Source organism: Geospiza fortis, unplaced genomic scaffold (assembly GCF_000277835.1).
Source record: "Geospiza fortis unplaced genomic scaffold, GeoFor_1.0 scaffold351, whole genome shotgun sequence".
In the NCBI taxonomy this organism is placed as follows: Eukaryota; Metazoa; Chordata; class Aves; order Passeriformes; family Thraupidae; genus Geospiza; species Geospiza fortis.
The window spans coordinates 2,137,670-2,159,342 of record NW_005054419.1 but is presented as its reverse complement, the minus strand read 5'-3'; the positions used below and the strand labels follow the sequence as shown (position 1 = coordinate 2,159,342).

General features: G+C 43.2%; 1 protein-coding gene across 1 annotated transcript in view; it reads right to left on the bottom strand.

The window, feature by feature from the left end:
* Nucleotides 1-113: 113 nt before the first annotated feature.
* The window catches only part of KCNK9 (potassium two pore domain channel subfamily K member 9), an 89,358-nt gene continuing 67,798 nt past the window's right edge, over nt 114-21,673 (bottom strand). Inside the window, exon 2 of the mRNA XM_005426620.2 lies at nt 114-1,357. Within this exon, the coding sequence (XP_005426677.1) occupies nt 516-1,357 (842 nt within the window). The 3' untranslated portion in view covers nt 114-515. The remainder of the gene's footprint in view (nt 1,358-21,673) is intronic.

The following is a 21,673-nucleotide window of genomic DNA, read 5'->3' as shown; positions in this document are numbered from 1 at the left end:
CCCCTCCCACCCTCCTCCTTCCTTTTGGAAGCAATCTAAAAAAGCAGGCTAGAACACAACTGCTTCAAGGGCAAAAGAAAAAAATAATACCTGATGCTTTAATTTTTGTCACATGGCACTGGTTGTGGAATTGCACACGCACACACACACACACGCACACGCACCCAGCACTCACACAGGCACACGCACACACACTGCAACCTGCTCGTGAGGAAAAAAGTTTGTTAGGTCAGGAGTGCCAGCGGCACATGAAGGCTCCCAGCTGTGTGTGCAACTTTGGATTTGGTACCCACTTCACGTCACCTTGAATCCTCTGCCATCCACCAAGGGGGTAATGTAAGGCATACTTTGCTGGAACAGTAATAATCCATGCTTCATGCTCAAGAGCTGAGTCTCAGAGGAGGACTGGCTTGCTCTACTCCCTTTGGCCTCGCTCCGTCTCACTCAAGGAACAAAAAACCCCAAAACAACAAAGAACTGGGAAAAACAAGGAAAGCAAAATAAGACAAATCCCTTTAAATGGACTTTCGCCGTTTCATCAGCCTGTGGTTATCTGTAAAGCTGTGCAACCCAGGTGAGATGGAGCTGACAGGAGATGGGAAAAGGCTGTTTTTTAATGTGCTTGGCGAGATCTCCTCTATCTTGTAAGAGATGGAGTGAAAGTACTGGGGGTTCAGCTTCGAGCTGAACGAATTTTGGTGGGACACCACCCGGCTGGTGTACTCGTGGGACCTGTAACACATGCAGGAACAAACTGACTGGAGGTCTGTAACCTCGGCCTTGTAGCGCGGCCGGCCGTGCTGGGAGTCCTCTTGGATGTGGATAATCATGCTGTTGCGGTTCCCTGCCAGGGACGCCCGCTCCTCGGCATCCCTCCTCTCATCCTCACTGTTCATGGTCAAGAACCTGAGAACAACCAGATTTAGAAATGCCCCAATGACTGTCAACCCCACTAGAATGTACATAAAGCTAAAAGCCACGTAGAGAGGCTTCTTCTGAAGGGCCCCTTTGGTCTGCAGGGCCACATAGTCTCCAAACCCTATCGTAGTCAATGTTATAAAGCAGTAATAGTAAGCATGGAAAAAGCTCCATTCCTCATACTGGGAAAAGGCTGCTGCTCCAATGCAGAGTGTCCCCATGCAGGAGAAGAACCCCACAGTGACCATGTTTTCCATGGAGACCTCGGTGCTCCTCATGCCACAGCACTTTTTGATGCGTTTCAAGAGGTACTTGACGAAGGTGTTCATGCGCTCGCCCAGGCTCTGGAACATGACAAGGGTCAGAGGGATCCCCAGCACGGCGTAGAACATGCAGAAAGCCTTCCCTGCATCCGTCCCTGGGGCAGCATGTCCGTAACCTGGAGGGGGGATGGAAACACACCACAGTCAGCAGGGCAGGGGATGGACACAGTTCCCCCATCAAGCAAGCCACACAAATCACTCTGACATTCTATATGTCTCTGTCACAGACATATTTTCTGAAAAATCCTTTCGCTAGGCTCTTTTCTCCTGAGAAGCTGGGAAGCTTCAGCTTCTCCATGTTTTGCTGCTTTGGAATGTGATTTGGAGAATTGTTTACCCAGCATGTGAATTGCTTTAACTTGATGACCAATGACAGCCAGCTGTGTCAAGGCCGTGAGCAGTCACAGGATTTTATTATTTATTCCATTCTTTTCTAGCCTTCTAATGTTTCCTTTCTCCTTTCTTTAGTATAGTTTTAGTATATAATTTTCTTTTAATATAATATATATAATAAAATAATAAATCAGTCGTCTGAAACATGGAGTCAAGTTTCTCATCTCTTCCCTCGTCCTGGGGACCCTCAAACATCACCACATGATGCCACAGCCAGATCCAAAACTGAAGGGACACTGCAGTCACACCATCTTCCCATATCTCCTCACCCACTCCCTGTGCCTGAAGTAAACAAGGCAGAGAACAGCAACGTTCACACAGGAGTGGGAAGGTGAAAGAATGAGCAGCCCATTCTGCCTCAATGTTCTACCTCAACAATGTTGAGTCTCCTAAACAAGGTTATATCTCATTGATTAACTGAAGAAATTCCATGTCTGTTCAGTGTCACAGGCAAAAGTGGAAACTTTGGAAATAGATCACAGAATCACAGAATAATGAGTTTGGAAGAGACGTCTAAGATCATTGAGTCCAACCTATGCCCTAACACCTCAACTTATAGCACCAAGTGCCATGTCCAGTCTTTCTCTAAACACATTCAGAGATGGTGATTCTACCACCTCCCTGGGAAGAGCATTCCAGTACTTTATTATTCTTTTGGTGAAAAATTTCTTCCTAATATCCAACCAATACCTTCCCTGATGTAGCTTGAGACTGTGTCCTCTTGTTCTGTCAATGCTGCCTGGTGGAAGAGACCAACCCCACCTGTCTACAGCCTTCCTTCAGGAAGTTGTAGAGATCAATAAGGTCACCTCTGAGCCTCCTCTTCTCCAGGCTAAACAGCCCCAGCTCCTTCAAACATTCTTCATAGAGCTTGTGTTCCAAGGATTTTCTCAGGGTGTTTTTAAGAGTAGTGGTGTTGCTCTGTCCCAAAAACAGTGTATGGTGGTGGCATCCAAATTTTGTGTCTGCTGACAGCATGGAGTTAACAACATCCACGGGCCCACCAGCCAAAGAAATTCCTTTTAAACTCTCCCATACTGAATCAGCCTTTCTCCTAGTTATCTAATGAAAGTGACTCATTGCTGGAACACCATAGGAATTTAGGGATTTAATGCCAATTCTACCTTTACTTACTGGAAGAATAAACAACTTACCAGCTTTTGCCATAGTTTTACAGCTTTGACAGTTAGTATGGCAAAGGCAATTTCATCAGGATGTTAAACTAATCCAAGAATAGAGGATATACCACATTTCACAGCATAGTTTTCAGATGGTAAAATCATGGCTAATCATTCTAAATCAAACCATAAGCGGGGGGCTTTTTGATTTTATAATTATACCTATTCAGATTACATTGCTTTAAAAATCTACATTTCTTACAGCTGGGATTTTAAGAGACTGTACCAAAATCTCCAAAATGAGATGGCTGGGACCTACTTAGCCTTTGTGTCCATTCACCATGTGGGTACCACTATCTAGAATCCCTTTACAGTCAGTGAGAAGAACTGTGAACTTCACAAAGGCCGTTCCTGTTGTGTACACAGAGATGTCTAAAACAGGTCAGTGAGTTATTGTCAGGAGACAACTATTTCTCTAGAATCATTATAATAGCAATCTTGGGACAGAACTCTGTTCAAGATTAATATACCTACATTTATTTATCTGCATGTGTTCTATGTGTCCAAACTCCTGTTGCAGTCAACAAAAATTCTATGCAAACAGGCAGCATGAGTTATTTCACTGACCATCCCAAGTCTGGCAAGAAGAAATGACAGTTCTGACTGCTCATTGATCATGTTCATTAGGTCCCCATTAGACTGACTAGACATCTGTTGACCACAGAATAATTTAGACACCCACAGCACTGGCAGACAACTACCTGTAAACAGCCAAATGAAGATATCCTAATCATGATGGTCACCTTGAGTGACTGTCTCCAATACATCTGCCTGCATTGGAGATACTGAGGGTTTAAATCAGTTTTCCAGAAAGAACCATCTAGCTTTATACCAGACCCCTGAGATATCAGGATACTCATAGATGGCTGGCTGATAAAACACAGGGCATTCAGCAGACCCACACAGATCTTACAGATCTGAAGCTGGAGGACAGACCTGACCTGAGATATCACAGAGGCAGGACCACTGAGGAGCCCTGCCCATCAATCACCTTTAGACTCAGGTCATGGACCTGCTGCTCTGAGTTTGTCTAATTATTTTTCTAAACCCTTGACACTGCACACCTCCTCAATCTCCTGTGGCAACAAATTCCAGAAGTTCACTATCTGCTATGTAAAAAAGGTACATTTTAATTTCAAGGATATCTCCTTGTTTCAGCTAGAACACCTTAGTTGCAGAATTGAAGTTCTAAATCTTATCTGCTACCTTCATGTTTTCAGTTAAACTCAGCTTTATCTCTGCTCTCAGGTTTTTCCTGTCTAAACTGAAGCCACAGCCTTTTTAACTCGTATAGCAGAAGTCACATTTCCTTGATCATTTCTGTGTCCTTCTCTAGATCTTTTGTAGCTCTGCCATGCCAGGGCTGAGGTGCAGAACCCAGAATTCTGCCTTCCTCTCAGGATGGGGCTGCATCTCAGAGTCTGCACTTTTACTAGAACTAAAATATGACCACCAGGCAAAATGTAAAGCAAGAGTAGAGAAGGAAAATAAAACAAGAAAACCAGCAAGAATCCCCTTCAAAAAGCAACAGGTTTATTCTTAGGTCAGTTGGTATTTGTTGATGGATGGGTTGTGAAAACCACATTACAAAAGAAGCAAAAAACTCAAAATAGGAGGTTCTTTTCCAGGTTATAGAGGAAAGAGATACACCTGTTGTATTGAGCCAGGTAGTCTGTTTATCATAAGAAGCAGTTTCCAAATTACCTGGAAAAGGAAGTGTCTTCACCAGATTGATGCTGGGTTAGTTCCATCTGACTGTCCCTCAATAAAGGCTGTAATTGCCTCTCATTACTAAGATCAGCTTTTGAACTACAGGGGTGTTAATTAAGGATGTCTTCCTATTTTATAGCTTTAGTTACAGATGATAAAGAGAAGGAAAGCTTCAGAAAATGTGATTTTCCAGATGGTTGCAGAGATGGCAGTTGGTGGAAACAACTTTTACTTTGGGTTCTAAAAAAATATTTGGGGTGAAAAAAAGTTTATTTTGATCTCACTATATCCTTCTCATTAAATATATCCCCAAGAAACAGTTTAGGGACATAATAAAACATTAATATGATGTGCTTGCATGTTATCTCACAGTTTAATTTCTAAGTTTTGTCACAGACTTTGTAATTATTTATCCTATAAAATACAAATATATCCATAGCCCTGTTTTACAGATAGGGAAGTACAGACACCAGCAGGCTTTAGTTTCCCTCCAATTCACATATGTAGATAGAAAATCCAGAAATTCTGACTTCTGCTCCTTCCCAAGTCATACTCATGTTCCCCAATATCAGATAAATGTCTCTTACTGTATTTTCACCATGAATCTGGGGTAAAGAAAGAACTTTATTAATGAAGCTGGAATAAGACACTACAAATAGATTAATGCATAGAGGATTAGAGACACTTATTTATCCTATACAATATAGCTTTAAGGAATTGCCATTGCCTTAAACATTCTGAAATGAGGGGTGTGAAAATACACCAAAGACAGACCTAACTCTCCATTACTTAAGCATTGCAGAACCCACCAAGCACTGTACAGAGTAATACATGGAAAGTAAACTGCAGCAGTGCATGTTCTCTGAAATTCAGTATTTTTCAAATCTAAAACCATTGCCTTCTTTACATCAGAGACTGCCTCTGGGAAAAAGGGAAAGGTGAATAATTGCCAGAGGAAGAGGGGCACAAAGGAGCAATAATGCTGGGAAAGGACACAGGTCACAGAGTCAGTCTCCAGGGAGTTGGGTTTTACTTGCATCAAGGAAAGGCAGAAGTGGAAGCAACTGCCCTGGTAGAAGACTCCAGCTACCAAAATTCTTCCTGATTTCCTCTACACAAATGTCACTGCCCTTTAGCAGAGTATAAAGAGATGACTTTGTGTCATTATTAAGAAACAGAAGGCTTAAAGAAAAACAGAAGCATTAATGATGACATCAGGGCTTCTCTCTCTTCTGTGGTGAAGAAGAAATATCAAACAGAAGACCTTAGTACTGGGAACAGGACATGCATCCCTTAACAAGCCACAGAGCTGAGGTAAGGGTGAGAAAGGTATAGAAGGAGCTTTACAGTGGACCACACCTGAACAAACACTGCCCATCCTACTCTAGTACAACAACTGCTTTGCTGAGGTACCGCAATACAGCAAAATGACCACAGCAGGCAGCTTTGTCCGCTGTTTAATGAGATATCATTTGAATGATCAAGGAAAGTCTAAATAACTCTCACTCTGATTGGAAGCAATGCCATTAGGGCTCTCCCTCACTTTCAAACCCCCTCCCAGCTGCTCAGGCTTTCAAGACAGAGTTCATCTGGGCTGGCACCAAGAAGAATAGCTTGGCACAAAGAAATGTCGTGTTTCAGTGTCGCTTCTGGACTGTGAAGCACCAATACACCACAAAATCCATCTCCTCCCAGTCATGGAACAGTTGGGCTACAGACACCAAGCAGAACTGCAGGAAGGTGTAGGCAAGGGAAGACAAGACTCACACGGTAAGGGGTAGCTCCAAATCAGTACTCTGTTGGGATTTTCACTGTCTTTGGTTTCTCCAGGCCTTGTCCATTCTCTGATGAAAAACTCTCGAAAAACATGTGCACCTACATGTAATTCTAGAAGTAAAAAAGAATTCTATTTTGTTGTTTGCCAGAGTGTAGCTATAAAGGTCTGAAGAAAAACCACTAACAGCCTTCTTCAACGCTTATTTTTCTATGGTGCCTTTCAGAAGAGACATAGAGAGAAAATATTCATTAGAATCTCTATGAGGTCCAGCTGGGAAACACCCCAGTATATTTCTCTGGGTTGTAAAGAGACATTGTCCGGTGTACCAGCCCACAAGCAGAACCTGCACAGGAACTCTGTGCACACGTACCCTGAATCCAACAGTGACCAAAAACAGATGGCTGAGGAAGAGCAGCATAGGAATGCTATGATTACATGTGAGTTTTCCCCAAAAACTTCATGCGCCAGCTTCATTATTCGCTGCTCAGGGATTTCTTAAGCCAGTTTTTCTGGGTTTAGTAACGCAAAATGGATTTCTCTTCCATGAGCTTGGGTATTGCCCCTTCCATGTCTTTGACATCCTGTGGCAAGAAGGTTCATAGAACAACCATCTGTTCTCTAAAAAAATTGCCATTGCTCCTTTACTTCCCTTTCATTTCTATCATTTGATGGCAATGGGATCTCCTCGTTTTTGGAAAAGACCAAGAACAATTGTTCCCCATTCCCCTTCTTTGTGTCACTCATGACTTTATAGACCTTTTATCCACAAAAATGCCATGTTGCATTCAGGCCCCAAGCAAGTACCTCTGACACTTTGCAGTCTCATGTGGGCAGAGCAGCTTGCTGAGATCTACATCAGTGATTTCTGCACCACACTCAGCTGCAGGGTACAGACAGGTCTGCAACATCTGTCCTGTCCTCCAACACAAATTCCCTGAAATAACACTTTGCTTCCAGGGCAAAAAGAATCTTAAACAAATTCATGCTATTGTAATGATACAGACTGCTCAGAATAAGTAAATCCATAACAAAAAGAAAACATTATGGGAAAAAATCCTGAATATATTCAGTGTATTGTATCTACGTAGTAGCCATCTCCAACACTGCAAGGCAGTATCTACTCTAGCAAACTAAACTGGGTTCAAATTCTGCCAGGGGAGATCTTTAGGTTAGATATTAGGGGGAAAAAATAATGAAAAGGAATGGAAAGCATTAAAACAGATTGCCCAGGGAAGCAGTGGAGTGTTGAGAAAAACTGGGAATTTGGCACTTGAGCACATGGTTTAATGGCAAACATGGCACTGGTGCTGGGTTGACCAATGGACCTGATTTTAAACATCTTTTACAACCTTAACAATTCTGTGATTCTGAGGATGAATTCCACCACCAGCCCAGGATGTTCACAGTCTGTCATCAATCCAGATTATGGTTTCCCCTGGAATAACCAGCACTGTCTTAGGCAAAGTCCATGCCTGCTCCACACAGTGAAGCTAGCATTGGCCAGGGTCCCCTGGAACCAAGCGCCCTCCTGGTGCAGTACATTTGCAGTACGTGTGTTTATTTATTTCTGGCGCTCAGGGTGACATCTCTGTTGGCCTCTATGTCCCACAAAACACAGATCTGCTTCACTTAGTAGCACAGATAGAGCCTGCATGGGTTTTCTGAGTGTTTCTCTGTGTTGGGCTCTGTCAGAGATTGAGAGAGGTTTGTCTCTAGATGTGCACTGGTACCAGGCCAAGTACATGGCCAGTGTTAAAAAATAAAACCTGTGGCAGTGGTGAGTTAGTTATAGGCTGTGCTCAGGCCAGAGTGTGTCTGCAGAGCAGCTGAGCCTCATTCACATTCACATTCAATGTGCAACAAGTCTTAGATGTCTTGAATCTCAAAGCAATGCTCTACATTATTCATGAGGGATGCTCTATTTCTCTTAGGAGGAGGTTTCTCCCCTCATCCATCTACGCATCATTCATCCCCATGATGGGCATCTGGGCCAGGAAAGGAATTAATTTCTCCATCCCTGTGACTCAAACCCTTCTTACTCATGCTGGCAGCAGCCCAGGCCAGGAGATAATGAAGAGAGGATAATGGCACCTGTTCTTCAGATGGGCAAGTGTAATTCAGATTAAAACATCTTCCTGATGTCACACACTTCACTTCAGAGGTTCATCTACGTCAGAGGAATCGCCACAAGGATCAGGCTGTGTCTCTGCTGGATTTGCTGCTCGTGCTTTCAGCTTTCAGCAGAGAGAAGAAACAACGTGGCCTTTGTGGTGTAGATGAAAGAGATTTTTAGGAGGGATCAGAGAGATACTTTATCTAGCTAACTGGTAGTAACTCATTCACCAGGACAAAGACTTTCTCCTGAAAGGTAATCAAGAGCTGCTGTTACGTGGATGAGAGCTGCTGTGTAGCTACACCACCCTCCTGGCACATGGGCTCTGCTCACTGCTCCCTCTTCTCTCTCCCACGTCTGGCCTCTCCCTGAATCCTGCTGCCTTTCTCCTCAGACATGTCCAGGACCTCTTTGTTCTTTTATTCCCTTGTCAGTTGGTTTCACTGTAGACTTCAGCTGAACAATCTCTTAGTTTTGTACGTCCCTTTCCATCCTCAAAGATACCCTCCCCTTCCATGCTCAAAAGACAGTCTCTGATGTCAGGATAAAGCATGGCACATGTCTCCCTACAGGAACACACAGCAATATGTGATAATATCATCTCCTGTTGTGAAGACAGAGACATCACGGGAGAGGAAAAAGAATCTGACATGCCCAGATGCAACCTCAAATTCTAAATCCTTCAACAAGCTTGGCATGGCCTCTCATCCTGGCTCATCCCTGGTCTGTTAAAACTGCTTCCATGTCCTGGCTGCAGCAGTAAGGTCACACCACCTTGGAGATTGCACTCACTGCTTTGTTTTACATCAAACCTGCAGAAGACCTCCAGTTCTGGGTGGCAGGGATGCAACAGGCTTCCAGGGATTTTTTTCCCCCACCACAAGGAAAGACTTCTTTTCTTCTTGATCTTGAAATCAAACTTCCAAGATGTTCAGGGAAAACAGCTTCAAAATCACTCTGGTGGGAGAGGCAGGCACAGGCAACATGCAGCAAGAAAATGAGGAGGAAAAGGAAGAAACAGTTTCTCTTTGTGATCTCTGGGATCTGCTGAGCAGCAGGTGAAGACAGCCAAAGCCAGTCTTGCAGGTGGAAGGCCACTCATGCACACTGTGAGGTGGGGCAGACAAGAGTTTGGCCTCAGGAGCTGCTTCTGCAGCAGTGGCTCCTGTGAGCTCACCAGGGATGCTGAATCTGCTGCCTGTCAGCACAGCCAGCAGCAGACCTGAAGGACTCGTCCAAAACTGGTAAGACTGATAACTACTCACTCATTCCTCTCCCACATTTCCTCACTCCCTCTACTATCCTGGTCTGCAGCCATCCCACATTATCTCCTCCCTTATGGAACCTGAACCTCCTGCTCTGGAGCATTAGTGGTAGCAATCTTTTTCCCATAGCTTCTCTTCCAGACACACCAAGTTGCAGTAAAAATTGGCATGGTGGATGCTCTGCATCACTCCAAATTCCTGTTGGCATCAGTTCCCAGCCCTGACCATTACCAGATGTGGCTAAACCATGTTCCATTGGAAGGTTCAATTATAGGAAAAGTACCAAGAGTGCTTGGGCAACTGCTTAAGAACACAGCCCTGAATTCTTACAGCCTCAACGGAGCAGGAACTGAAGCTAAAAACTGTAACAGCATTCTGGGCAGTCCTCTTGAGGGTGGAACTTGGGAAGACAGTTGTGTTTCTCACACTGACTGAAATATAGGGATTCAAGGGCAGAAATGTAATGAAACACAGCCATGGTCATTTCTGATTCAGGGCAGGACTTCTGGTTTGGCTGGTTTCAGCTGGATGACATGAAATACAGTCAGGTGTTCTCTGTAAGAAGTCGACCCTCTTGAAGAGATTTCCTTTGGATTCTCAAAGGATCAAGGCAAATAATGTGTCCCAGTCCCTGCAAGGCTCTCAGTATGGTCATGCTCATGAGACACTGGAGAATTGTGTTCCAGAGGTTCTCAGACTGCTTAGACTGCACTTCCCTCCTTGTTCCCTGCTTGGACTCCACCACTAGCATGTACATCTTCTCTTCCCTGCTTGATGCCTCCCTGGGGAGGTGAGGACACAAATCCATTCAATTCCTTGGGGCAGAGCAGTTGGAGGTGCTGCTTATTCAGCACCTCTCCTGTCAGAGACTTGTGCCCAGGTAGTTTCAATGTTCCCCCAGGTGGAAATTCCTGGGGACTTCTTTGCTTCCCCTGGAAAAGATCTTGTATTCCTCCTGGACTTAGACCCCAGCAGGACACAGCTCCTCTCCTTTGAGAGCTATTGTTTCTGCATAATGCAAAACCACAGATTTGGTCACATTTGGGCCTTTCAAACACCCACTGGGTTATGGCAGTAAGGAATAGGTTTATGGGCTTAAACCAAGGCTTAAAAAACTTTCATTTTTCTAATTAGTTCAGTGTTTTTCTCATTTCTTGGTAAGGATGAGCCATCTATATCCATATCTCTGCCCATCTGTTTTTCCTCCACGATAACTTTGAAGCTGCTCACCAATTTCCACCACTTAGAAGAAACTGTAATGTGAACTTGATAGTGATCTGTTCTGCTGGGCCTGCCATCTGGTCAATCTGTGAATACACATAAAAGGGCCTAAAAATCCACACACCCATAGCGCAGGCTCAGCTGCAGCTGGGATCAGCTCCTTCTCTGGCCAGTTACTGCAAAGAAACAGAGCTGGAGGTCCTGCAAGGTGGGGTGAGATGTAGAGGCAGGGAAGAGAATTGCAGGAATAAGACACCCCCATCCCCTTATAAAACAGCCTGTGATGGAAATCTGCCTGCAAGGATGAAGATGCAAGTCAGGGTTCAAGAGAACTGGGGATGTTTTTGAGTTTACAGGAAACCAGGCTTGACTACTGCTGTTTATCAAGGAACATCTTGCTTCTAGTAAAAGACAAAATTTGGAAGATGTTGCTTTAGAAAAAACCCAAATATTTGAGACATCTACGTTTACTTTTGTTTGTTATTGTTTTACCTTTGAATGCTAATATTTCCCTTTTTTTCTGTTTAAAATTTACACTATAAAGGGGTTTACTAAAAAAGTAAATAAGAGAAAGTGGGAAACTTCAAATGGCACCATGAAATCACCATCTTCTTGCTCATCTATCTGACACAGAAGATCTGATTATCTCAAACCTCCTCTGGTTGAACTTAGCTTCTATTTTTACTGCTCAGATAGAAGATGTCTGCAGTCCCTGGCAATTCTTTTGAGTAAGGTAACAGAGCAGCTGAGGTAATTTCCACCTGGTTTACCACCTCCCAAGAAATCAAGGATGCCAACACTCACCAGTTCATTTTCTAACAGATAGAACAATATCTCAGTTCATCCTTAAAATTTCCTCTGCTTCAGAAAAGAGGCTGGGAAGAGAGGAAAGATTCCTCTTCAGCTCTGTGAGGAGACAACCATCCAAGCAGCAGTGATTCTGGTGTACCAAATTTGTGTCTGGTGCACCATTCCTGACTCCTCCCAAAACCAACAGCAGCTCTGTGCTGGATTTCCAGCTGGGCAGCAGTTGACAGCTGACTTCTGAGTCAATATTTTCCCATGAGCTCTGTTTTTGACTGTCCCTGCAAACTTTTCCTCCCTTTCCTCCTCTCTGCTTGGTTCTCTGAATCAATCAGAGGACTGACCTGAGGCTCACATCATATCTAGTCCCAAGACAAATCATGCCCAGAACAAGTTCTCAATCTGAAGAGAATCGTTGCAACCACTAGGAAAAGACTTTATCAGGTCATGTTATCCATTCCCAGGGAATGGCATATGATTGTTCCTTACAATATATTCTCCAGGGCTTTGTCCAGTTTTGTTTAAATGATTGAAATAACAGGGTTTCTGCTCTCTCCCTTAGGAAATTGTTGCCCTGTCCAGTAGATCCAGCTATTAGGAAGTTCTTTTTTGATACACAGCCTGTACTTTTCTTGTTCTATGCTGCCTTTAATGACATTGATCTTTTGTAGCCCTCAATCCAACACCCCCATTTCTCTCCATCACTGCTCACTCCTTTATACTTCTTGGAGGCAGCCACAGCTTCATTCCTTAGTTAATATTAGTTATAAACAGAGCTCTTGGAGGCAGAGTCCTGCAGCAAGAAAGACAAGAGGCATTCTACAACACATATACATGTATATTTACTATTATATTTTTTCTCTTTAGAAGCAGCTCCTTATATGATCACTTTTATTGTACTTGTCTGTGACCACTCTTGCTCTTCAAAAACTTTCAGGATCTTTGCTAGAGCTGTGTGCAGCCTTTCTAGCTGCAGAACTGTAGTGTCAGGGTTATTAGTTCCCTGGACTGCAAAATATTATCCTTTTTGCATAAGTAGATGTGACTGACCATCACTGTAACTTTATGTCCTCACTGCATAGCAAACTTTACTTGATGCTGTCATTTCTTTACATCACAAAAGGCTTTTTGCACTCCATGGATGTGATTGCAATAAGCATTTTTTCCTTATTCACCTACATAAATTGACTTCTTGGGCACTTTTACTAAGTTTTCTGTAACTGATTTTTGTTGCTCACAGTTTATTTGCAATGGCCTGAGTCTTCTCCATGAGGGGGGAAGATGAAGGACTCACCAACTGCAGAGCTGGGAGGATAATCCAAACAGCACTCTGAGGGATCAGGGGGAAATACATCAGGAAGAAGCACAGGGAATCATATCTTAACAAAAGACCAAAAATTAATGGGTTTCTTCTATGTTGTGATAATAAAAGAGAAGCATGAGAAACTCCTGTATAGTATTTGAAGGGATCCCCACGGCAGGGAGGAATGATGAGGAAGACTCCATCTTATCAGAAGGCTAATGAATTACTTTATTATACTATATTATTCTATATTATATTACAATACATCTAAACTTAATCTGCCAAGCACTTAACTCTGCACACCCTGCAGAGAATCTCATGACTGTCATCTGACAGTCCCAACACACACACACCTGGCCCTGACAGGCCAAGGAAACAAAACACCATCACTTCGGGTAAACAATCTCCATATTGCATTCTACTTTGGCACAACACAGGCGCAGCAAATGAGATAAGAATTGTTTTTCCTTTCTCTAAGGTTCAGAGAATGTCAGTCTCAGAAATATTCTTGGGAAGAACTGTGCCTTGCTTTTCTCTGTGAAGAGAAATGTGGCTACACTTCTGATTCCACTTTATTCAAAGAATTAGTTATTTTCAAACTGCCAGGTCTGAGTCTTTGCAGGGTTAACAGGATCCTGCTCTCAGATCTCAGTCTGACGCTGCCAGGACTTGAGAAGCCGTATCTGAACAAAAACCCTGTAAAACAAAGATTACCAAAGGCCAGCTCAGAGCAGTGACTGAGACCATTAATGACGTAGTGCCCACGTCCTCTGAAGCTCTGATGTCACTGTCCAGTGCAGTTCACAGTAATGTTCATAAATCCATGTGACATCAAATGCTGCCAGGTCTGGCAAAACACAGCACACCAGCAAGAGACAAGGGGTGACACTCAGGAAAGTGGTTCAGATGTGTTTGCACTGAAGTAAAAACTTGCATTTTTCCTTCTGCAACTTTCCCCTTTGTGCAGCTAAGGGACACACAAGAGCACAGACAACTTGCTATGAGTTTGCTCATGAATCTGTTTCAATTTTGTGCTGTTTCTACAGCAGATTTTTCCCATGTGGAAGACAAAAACAGACTTTTTTCCAACTTAAAAAACCATTAATAGGTCTATGGTATTTTAAGCAGATTCTCCTTTCTGCTGTTGAGAAACCAGGACTTTCCCCACCCTAAAGGGAAGCTAAAGGGAGGGTTAGTTATTCCCACTGTGCTTAGGTTCAGTCCCTGCTAGAAAAACATGCCAGCAAATCAATTTAGAGATACAACTTTGTCTAGATCAGAGCTTTCTCTGTTTCAGTCAAAGTTATACAGGTACAAAATTGTTTCTTCCAGGGAAGTCTGTCTCAGCAGGTGAACAGCCAAGTCTGAAAGAACCAAAAACTCCTCTTCCCTCTTCTTTGCTTGTGATTCTCTGTCCCTTAATGACCACAGTAAGAAATTAGCCAGAATGACACAAGTTTTCCTGCTTCTAGAACTTTTCAATCATAGACTTCTTTACATCAGTTACAGCATTTATTGTACCCTTCTCTGAAGAAAAGCATCCCCAAACATATCTTCTGAATCTGGCTGGCTGCAGTTTTGGCCAAGGTTATCTCCCCTGCAGACACTCTAATTTTGCAGCAGTTTTATTAATTGAAACCTGGCTTTAATGATCTAACAGCAAAAGTCAGTGGAATCTGTTGTAATTTCTACCATTACATCACATATAGGCTGAGCAGTGATTCTATTGGATTTATGGATAGATTTCAGTGAAAGCACTACATGGATTTCATTAAAAATAAAGAAAAAACAATGCACAAATGCTTTGGGTTCAGTTTCTTTTACCAAGGTACATGTTTTGTTTTCTTTCTTTTTTTCTCTTGCTATTGTTCCCCCCAAAAAACCTTATGCTTGAAAATAAAAGCAGAGATGCCTCAATTATCCCCTACAAACTTTAAAGTCTGTTCTGTCAATTATCTTTGACAAACTGAAATAATTCAGTCAAAACTTCTGTGAAGGAAGAAGTTCAATTCTGATTGAGAAAGCATTTTTTGAAGCTGAAACCAAGAAAGGTATTGGAAATACATTGCCCAATGGTGCTGTCCTGTCCAGCTTTCCACTGAGCCAGTTCTAACTTTGAGACACATAAGTCCTTGTACTTTAAAGACATAAGAGCTGAGCTGAAATGTGAAGGTCAAAGTTTTGCACCATTGTTCAGCTTTGGCTATGGGAAGATTTGCTGGAATTGCTGTATCAGGGTAATCACACCAGCCTAACTCACTGGGCTGGCACTTTCAAATGAAGAAACCTCATACATCTTTCTGATAGCAACTTTGATCTCACAGAAGCAAGGACACACCAGGAGCAGAGAGACCTTGGTACCTTTCCCCAAAAAGACAAAGCCAAAAGCAGTTCTCATGGGATGCTGTTCCAGCCATCAGAAACTGCCCAGCTAAAGTCAGGAAATTGAGCCTAAGAGATATTAAACCCAGAACTTGAGCTCATTGTGCATTGAAAAGCTCCTTCCTAAAAAGACAGAGGTACGCCTCAGTTAGGGCTCCCATCTCCACTAATCAAGCTGTAAGGCTGTCCCTAAACTCACTGCTCCTACAGCTAAAAGTTTTCTGTTTTCAATCCAAACTTGTTCAAGGTCCAATTCTTCTCATGAAAGTTCTCAGCTCAAACAGCAACCCACCCAATTTGCCTTTCCTACAGACTAATAAAGATGAGCCATATCTCACCAGCCTAATTTGTTTGTTTTTTCCAAGGAGGAATAAAACAGTCACAGCTAGTCTGTTGCATTAGACAGGGTCACTTTGATAGCATTTTGCACCTTTCCAGCTTGAATTCAATTTTCTTGGGCATCAACAACCCAAATTTAGATACAGAGCCACAGAAATTCAATGCTGCATTTGTACAGACTTCAAATTGTATTTCATACAACTTTAGACAGCTCTTGTATAGAGCACTGACACAAAACCTGAAATGAAGTACTGCATCTCAAACCTACCTGTCCTTGGTTTGTAGCTAAAAATCCATAGGATCTTATTTTGTCTAACAGTGATGAAAATAGAGTAATTTTTCTTGGTGTCTGTGAACTCCCAGCACTGTAACTCAAGTACACGACTTCATGATTTAACCAGAGGCAAGCATGAGCTAAGTGAGCTAAGCTGCATGTAGCATTAAACAGATGGATGCTAAAAAGAAACTTTCCATATACTGCAAGCATCTCTCCCATGAAATGACCCATGAAAAGCAGGATGGGGCTCATGTGCCACACCAAGTCCTGAAGCTGACAGACATATCCCAATTAGTTATTCTAAAAGTGCATCTGTTCAAACTCCTCAACACATTTCCAGTGCCCAGAAAATCCTTTTGCTGAGACCAATCTGAGTTCTTTCACCTCTCCTTTTACTTCTTTGTTGTTTGCAGACATTTACCTTTTCCCCACTAGCCCTGATAAGCACAGCAAGCAGAGATTGCAGGAGGCAGCAGAGTGAGACACCATTTAATGCACCTGACTAGGCATAATCAGAACTATCCATCACTTCAGTTTTCTATTCCCAGCCAAAAGGAATAGTCAAACTGAGTGGGAAGAAATGGGAAGTCACTTAGAAAAACTTTGTCAAACCCCTCACTATTTATCTTCTGCTGGGTGGAAAACAATGACCTACTATATTATTTTAATATCATAACCAGTGTTTTTCATTTTATTTCATCACTGAACTCCTCCATACAAGGTGGCTCAATAAATCAGACTGACAAAGTACTTCATGGAAGATTTCTGAGCAGTCATAAACATCATTTGCACAGTTTTATACCTGAGAACCTCCAATGTGATCCAAGACCCTGCAGTGGCAGGGGCTATATAAATGACACATGAGATGGTCCTTAACTATTCACAATTCTGCTCTGACACAGAGAATTACCATCTGCACATTCCAAGCATGCATACCAGAGAGGGAGAAGGCCTAGTCATGAAGAATACAGATCTGTCTGAGAGTTTAATATGGCCTCTTAAAAAGGGCTTTGCAATGAGAGAAGTTTTTAGTCTACTCAACACGAGAGAAAAAACACGTAGAAGGGTTATTTCATAAAATCACAGAATGGTTTGGGTGGGAAGGGACCTTAAAGATCATCTCATTCCAATCCCCTGCCATGGTCAGGGACGCCTTCCACTAGACCAGGTTGCACAGAACCCCATCAAACCTGGCCTTCATCACTTCCAGGGATGGGGCAGCCACAGCTTGTCTAGGCAACCTCTTCCAGTGCCTTACCACTCTCACAGTGAAAACTTTATTACTAATATCTAATCTAAATCTAAGTTTAAAGCCATTCCCTCTTGTCCTATTTAAAACTTCTTTGACTTAAATATCCTCCACAATTATTCCTGTTGTGATTTAAGTCTCTATTTCAGCTTCACTTGCAGGCTTTGAAGCTTATATAAATAAGGAGCAGCACTGCCAAGGGTCTACTGGAGAGCTAAAAGACAACGTCCCTCCACTTGTCCCATGCATCTCCAAGGGGCCTGAATTTACAGTGGGATTTATTTATCATCTCACACTCATCAGTCTGGGATTTGAGAAGGAAACACATGCTCAATATTGGACTATCTGTAAGTTTATTAGAACAGTCTTGTGGAAGCCAAGTTTCCTCAACTGCACACTTCTGGGAATCAATATATGTTATCATGTGGTGGGTCAACCTTGGCTGGCCACAAAGTTGTTTTCTCACTTCTCAACAGAATAGGGGGGAAAAGTAGGATTGAAAAATCTGTGGCTTGTGAGGTAAAGTTGATTCATCAAGAGTTACATTCATGGACAAAACATGCTCAGCTTAGGGAAGAGTAATTTCATTTGTTGCCATTTACTCTCTGACAAGGTCAGTGAGAAAAAAGGCAAATACAACAAAACCTCTTATCCCTACTTCTTCCTTCTTCCCATTCTCAACTTCAGTCCTTCATTCTCAACTCTTCTCTCTCCTCCTCTCCCAATTTGACATGAGGGATGGGGATTGGGGGTCATGGTCAGTCCATAACACTTTGTCCCTGACACCCCTTCTTGTTTACACTCTTGCCCTTGCCCCAGCACAGGGTCCTTCCCGTGGGATATGATCCTCACCAAACTGCTCCAGCCTGGGTCCTTTCTCTGGGCTGCAGCTCTTCAAGAACTGCCACAATGTGGGTGCTTCCCACAGGCACAGTCCTCCAGGAACAGACTGCTCCAATGTGGGTCCCCAGGGCCACAGCTCCTGCCAGCAAATCTGCTCCAGCATGGGCTCCTTTCCATGACATTCCTGCCAGGAATTCCTGCTCCTGTGTGTGCCTGCCAAGGGCTACAGCTTCTTTCAGGGCAAATCCTTCTGCTCCAGCACAGAATACTCCAAAGCCTTCAGGGTGGGTTCTCTGCTCTGGGGTGAATCTCTGCTCCCCCATGGACATCCATGGTCTGCACCCGGGGAATCTCAGCTCTTGAAGCACCTCCTCTCCATCCTCCTGCACTGACCTTGGTGTCTGCAGAGTTGTTCCACTCTGATATTCTCACTCCTCTCTCACAGATGCTGTCTGGCATTTTTTACCCTTTCTTATACCAAGGAGATGTCACCAGCACTGGTGATGGGCTCAGCTTTGGCCATGGTGGGTTCCATGTTGGAGCTGGCTGGAGCTGACTCTGTCCAACATGGGGACAGCTCCCTGTGTTTTCTCACAGAAGCCACCCCTGCAGCCAAAACCTTTCCACACAAACCAAATACAGACCAATTGCTATTTTATATTTGCTTGGTTGCTTGCTTGCAACTCTTGGAAGTAACAACTTCAGACTTGCTACCTCATTCACTGATGGGTCTCAATTTGCCTTGCAAAGCCATAAAAAGTTTGATAGAGCTGTTGTCAGCAGCTTCAAGTGCTCACACTGAGTCTGAAGCTGTTCCTGAGTCCTGAAGACCTCTGACTCCCCAGCTGTGTAGCAGCAGCAGCAGCATTATAAACCTGGCAAGGTTTCATTTATCTCTGCAGAGGACCAGCTCTCAGCTTCAAAGAACCAGTCCCAGGGAGAAGACTCCAGCAAGCACCAGCATAGCTACTGAGTAACCAACCTGCTTTTCTTACCAGGCAGACAAGGACATGGCCTAAAGACAGAAGCTGAAAATTTCCTTCAAAACAACAACATCAAAAAAGTCTTTGACTACACTGAATCTCAGATTTCTGTACTCATTGGCCCAATTCTCCCATCAGTTCCTTTCAATTTCATTTCCACACTTCACCCATTGTGTTGGTCATATCCATTCCTCTTCCTTGCCTGCTCCACCAATAGAAGATCACTCCACTGCTGCTCTCGTGCCTACACCCTGCTTGTTTTCATTTTCTGTTATCACCTTTTCTGGTTCTGTTTTCCTCCTCTCTGTCACCCAGTTTCTTTCATTCCCATCTGCCCCTTCTTCATTCTCCTCTAACTACAGCAAACACCTGCCTCCAAAGGCAATGCACAATATTTAAGAGAACTCCATAACCTGTGAGCACCCTATGCAAAAGTTCTCCTGTGATGATAACTGCCAACTATAAACCATCAGCCTTATCTCAGCTGTCAAGCTAATTCTGGCATGGGGCATTATGAAATTAGCCGTTCTTGGCAAAGCTGCTGGCCTTTAGCTTCCACAAGAACACAATTAAATGGTATTTGTGCAGTCAAGCTACAGCAAAGCTAAGAGGAGACAGGAAGTTATTAGATTAGGAACTAAAACAACTACTCCTTGGTTAGATCAAGCATTCAAACACATTATATAATATTTCAAAGGCAATACAGGCAAAACAAAACCTCTCAGGCACTTTGCTTCCTTCCCTCCCTCCTTATCTAGGCTGTGAGGAAGCACATATCATAATAGCAAATGAGGAAAGTCATTACCAGACCTCCAGATTTTGGGATTGTTCACAAGGTTACTTGTGCCATGCTGGGTTAACTCAGTGGGGACTCCAGAGCACAGACACAGCTTGAAGTCCTTCCTAATTAAATACACACACATACACCATAATCAGAGCTCTTTCTTCACCCCAGGGCAGGATCTTTGGCTCATATAAGTCAGCAGAATGCCCTGAGGAGCTACTTTGATTTATATTGGCTAAAAATCCAGTCCCAGAGCCTCTGTGCATAAGAGGATGTTTTAGAATAACAGGGGAGTATCTGAGCTTAAAGAAACCTTCTCACACACAGATTTACACCCTGCAGACTGGCACTTGTATGTGCATCAGTGGTAGCTCAAGTTTTACCCCTTCTTCATATCAGCTTTTGATTAGATGGGCAATGCTCTGAAGCTGGTGTCCACAAGCTCCATCCTGCTGGGGCAATCACCTCCTCATGCACTGATACAGTCCAAAGGAAATAAAATCAAGCAAATGTTCTGGGCATGCCCTACTTTGTCTTCACAGATGTCCCCCTAATCATTAAATTTGGCATGATTTTGCAGGAAAGCTATAAAACATAAACCAGTTTCTACTCCTGGTTGTTGGTTTTTTTTTTTTCCCAGAATCTGTGACAAGGTTTGCTCATGTAAATTAGAGAAGTTAAACAATTGCTCACCACATTTTAAACACCTGTGCCATGTCAAAAGTTAAGCAGCAATATCAGCATCAGGGAAACAGGGATCCTAATGAGGTTCTTTAGAGGAAAGGAGGTGAGAGACATCAGCTTTAAGGTAGGATCTGCAGTCCTTTGGAGTCTGTCAGGGCCAAGTGTCCCAGGCAGTCAAATCATTACACAGTGAAAACACATCCTCTGGGAACTGGGTTCAACTTCTGACAACCCACACAAGGTTTACGTGTGAATCCTGCTCAGCACAGCTCTGTTTCTCCACCCACCCACGGCCAAAGGAGCAGATAGGCTTAATTTACTGCTCTTTAAAAACAGATGCTGGCCTTCAATTTATCTCCATCAAGGGAAAAAAATACCCAAGCTCCTCAAATGAAGTGCCCTGCAGGATTTTGCCTGAGCAAATGTGAGATGGAGATTTGACAATAAAAAAGACATTTCATTTGTCTTATTAGTGTCTGACTACTGTGGAAGGTGTTCAATCAATTAGACTGATCTTGGCCTCTTGAATTATTGATAGAGAGAGCTGGATTACACTCTAAAATGCTTTTAGTTTAATTGCCCAACCCATCATTGCTTCATTTTCCTTTTCTTATGTATATAAATTTATTTTTGTTGTTGTTTTGTTATTTAACCAAAGCAGTTTGCCAGCAGCTGACTCTGGCACTTTGCTACTGTTGGAGGGAGCAGCGGGCAGGGAATGGTGCCAGCATCCCCAGAGACCAAGTGAGACCTGGGGGGAGAACAGTGGCTTCCCATGATGAGAGAGACATCAGGGGAAGTAGGGGAGCTCCTCCTTCACCTCATGCCCATTCTGTGCATATTATAACTCTTGGTCCTTTCCCATTCCTTTATCTTCGTACACCGGCTCCTCTTCGCTTTCTGCCCACTTTCCTTCCCTTGCTTTACATGCAGAGTCATGGAATCACTGATCTTGGAAAACATCAAGTCCAATCTTCAACTAAATACCACAATACCCAGTAAACTCCATCACAAAGTGACAAATCTGTTTGGTTTTTGAACACTTCCAGGAATGGTGACTCCACCACTTCCCTGGGCAGCCTGTTCAAGTGCTTAACCACTCTCTCAGTGATGAAATTTATACAAAT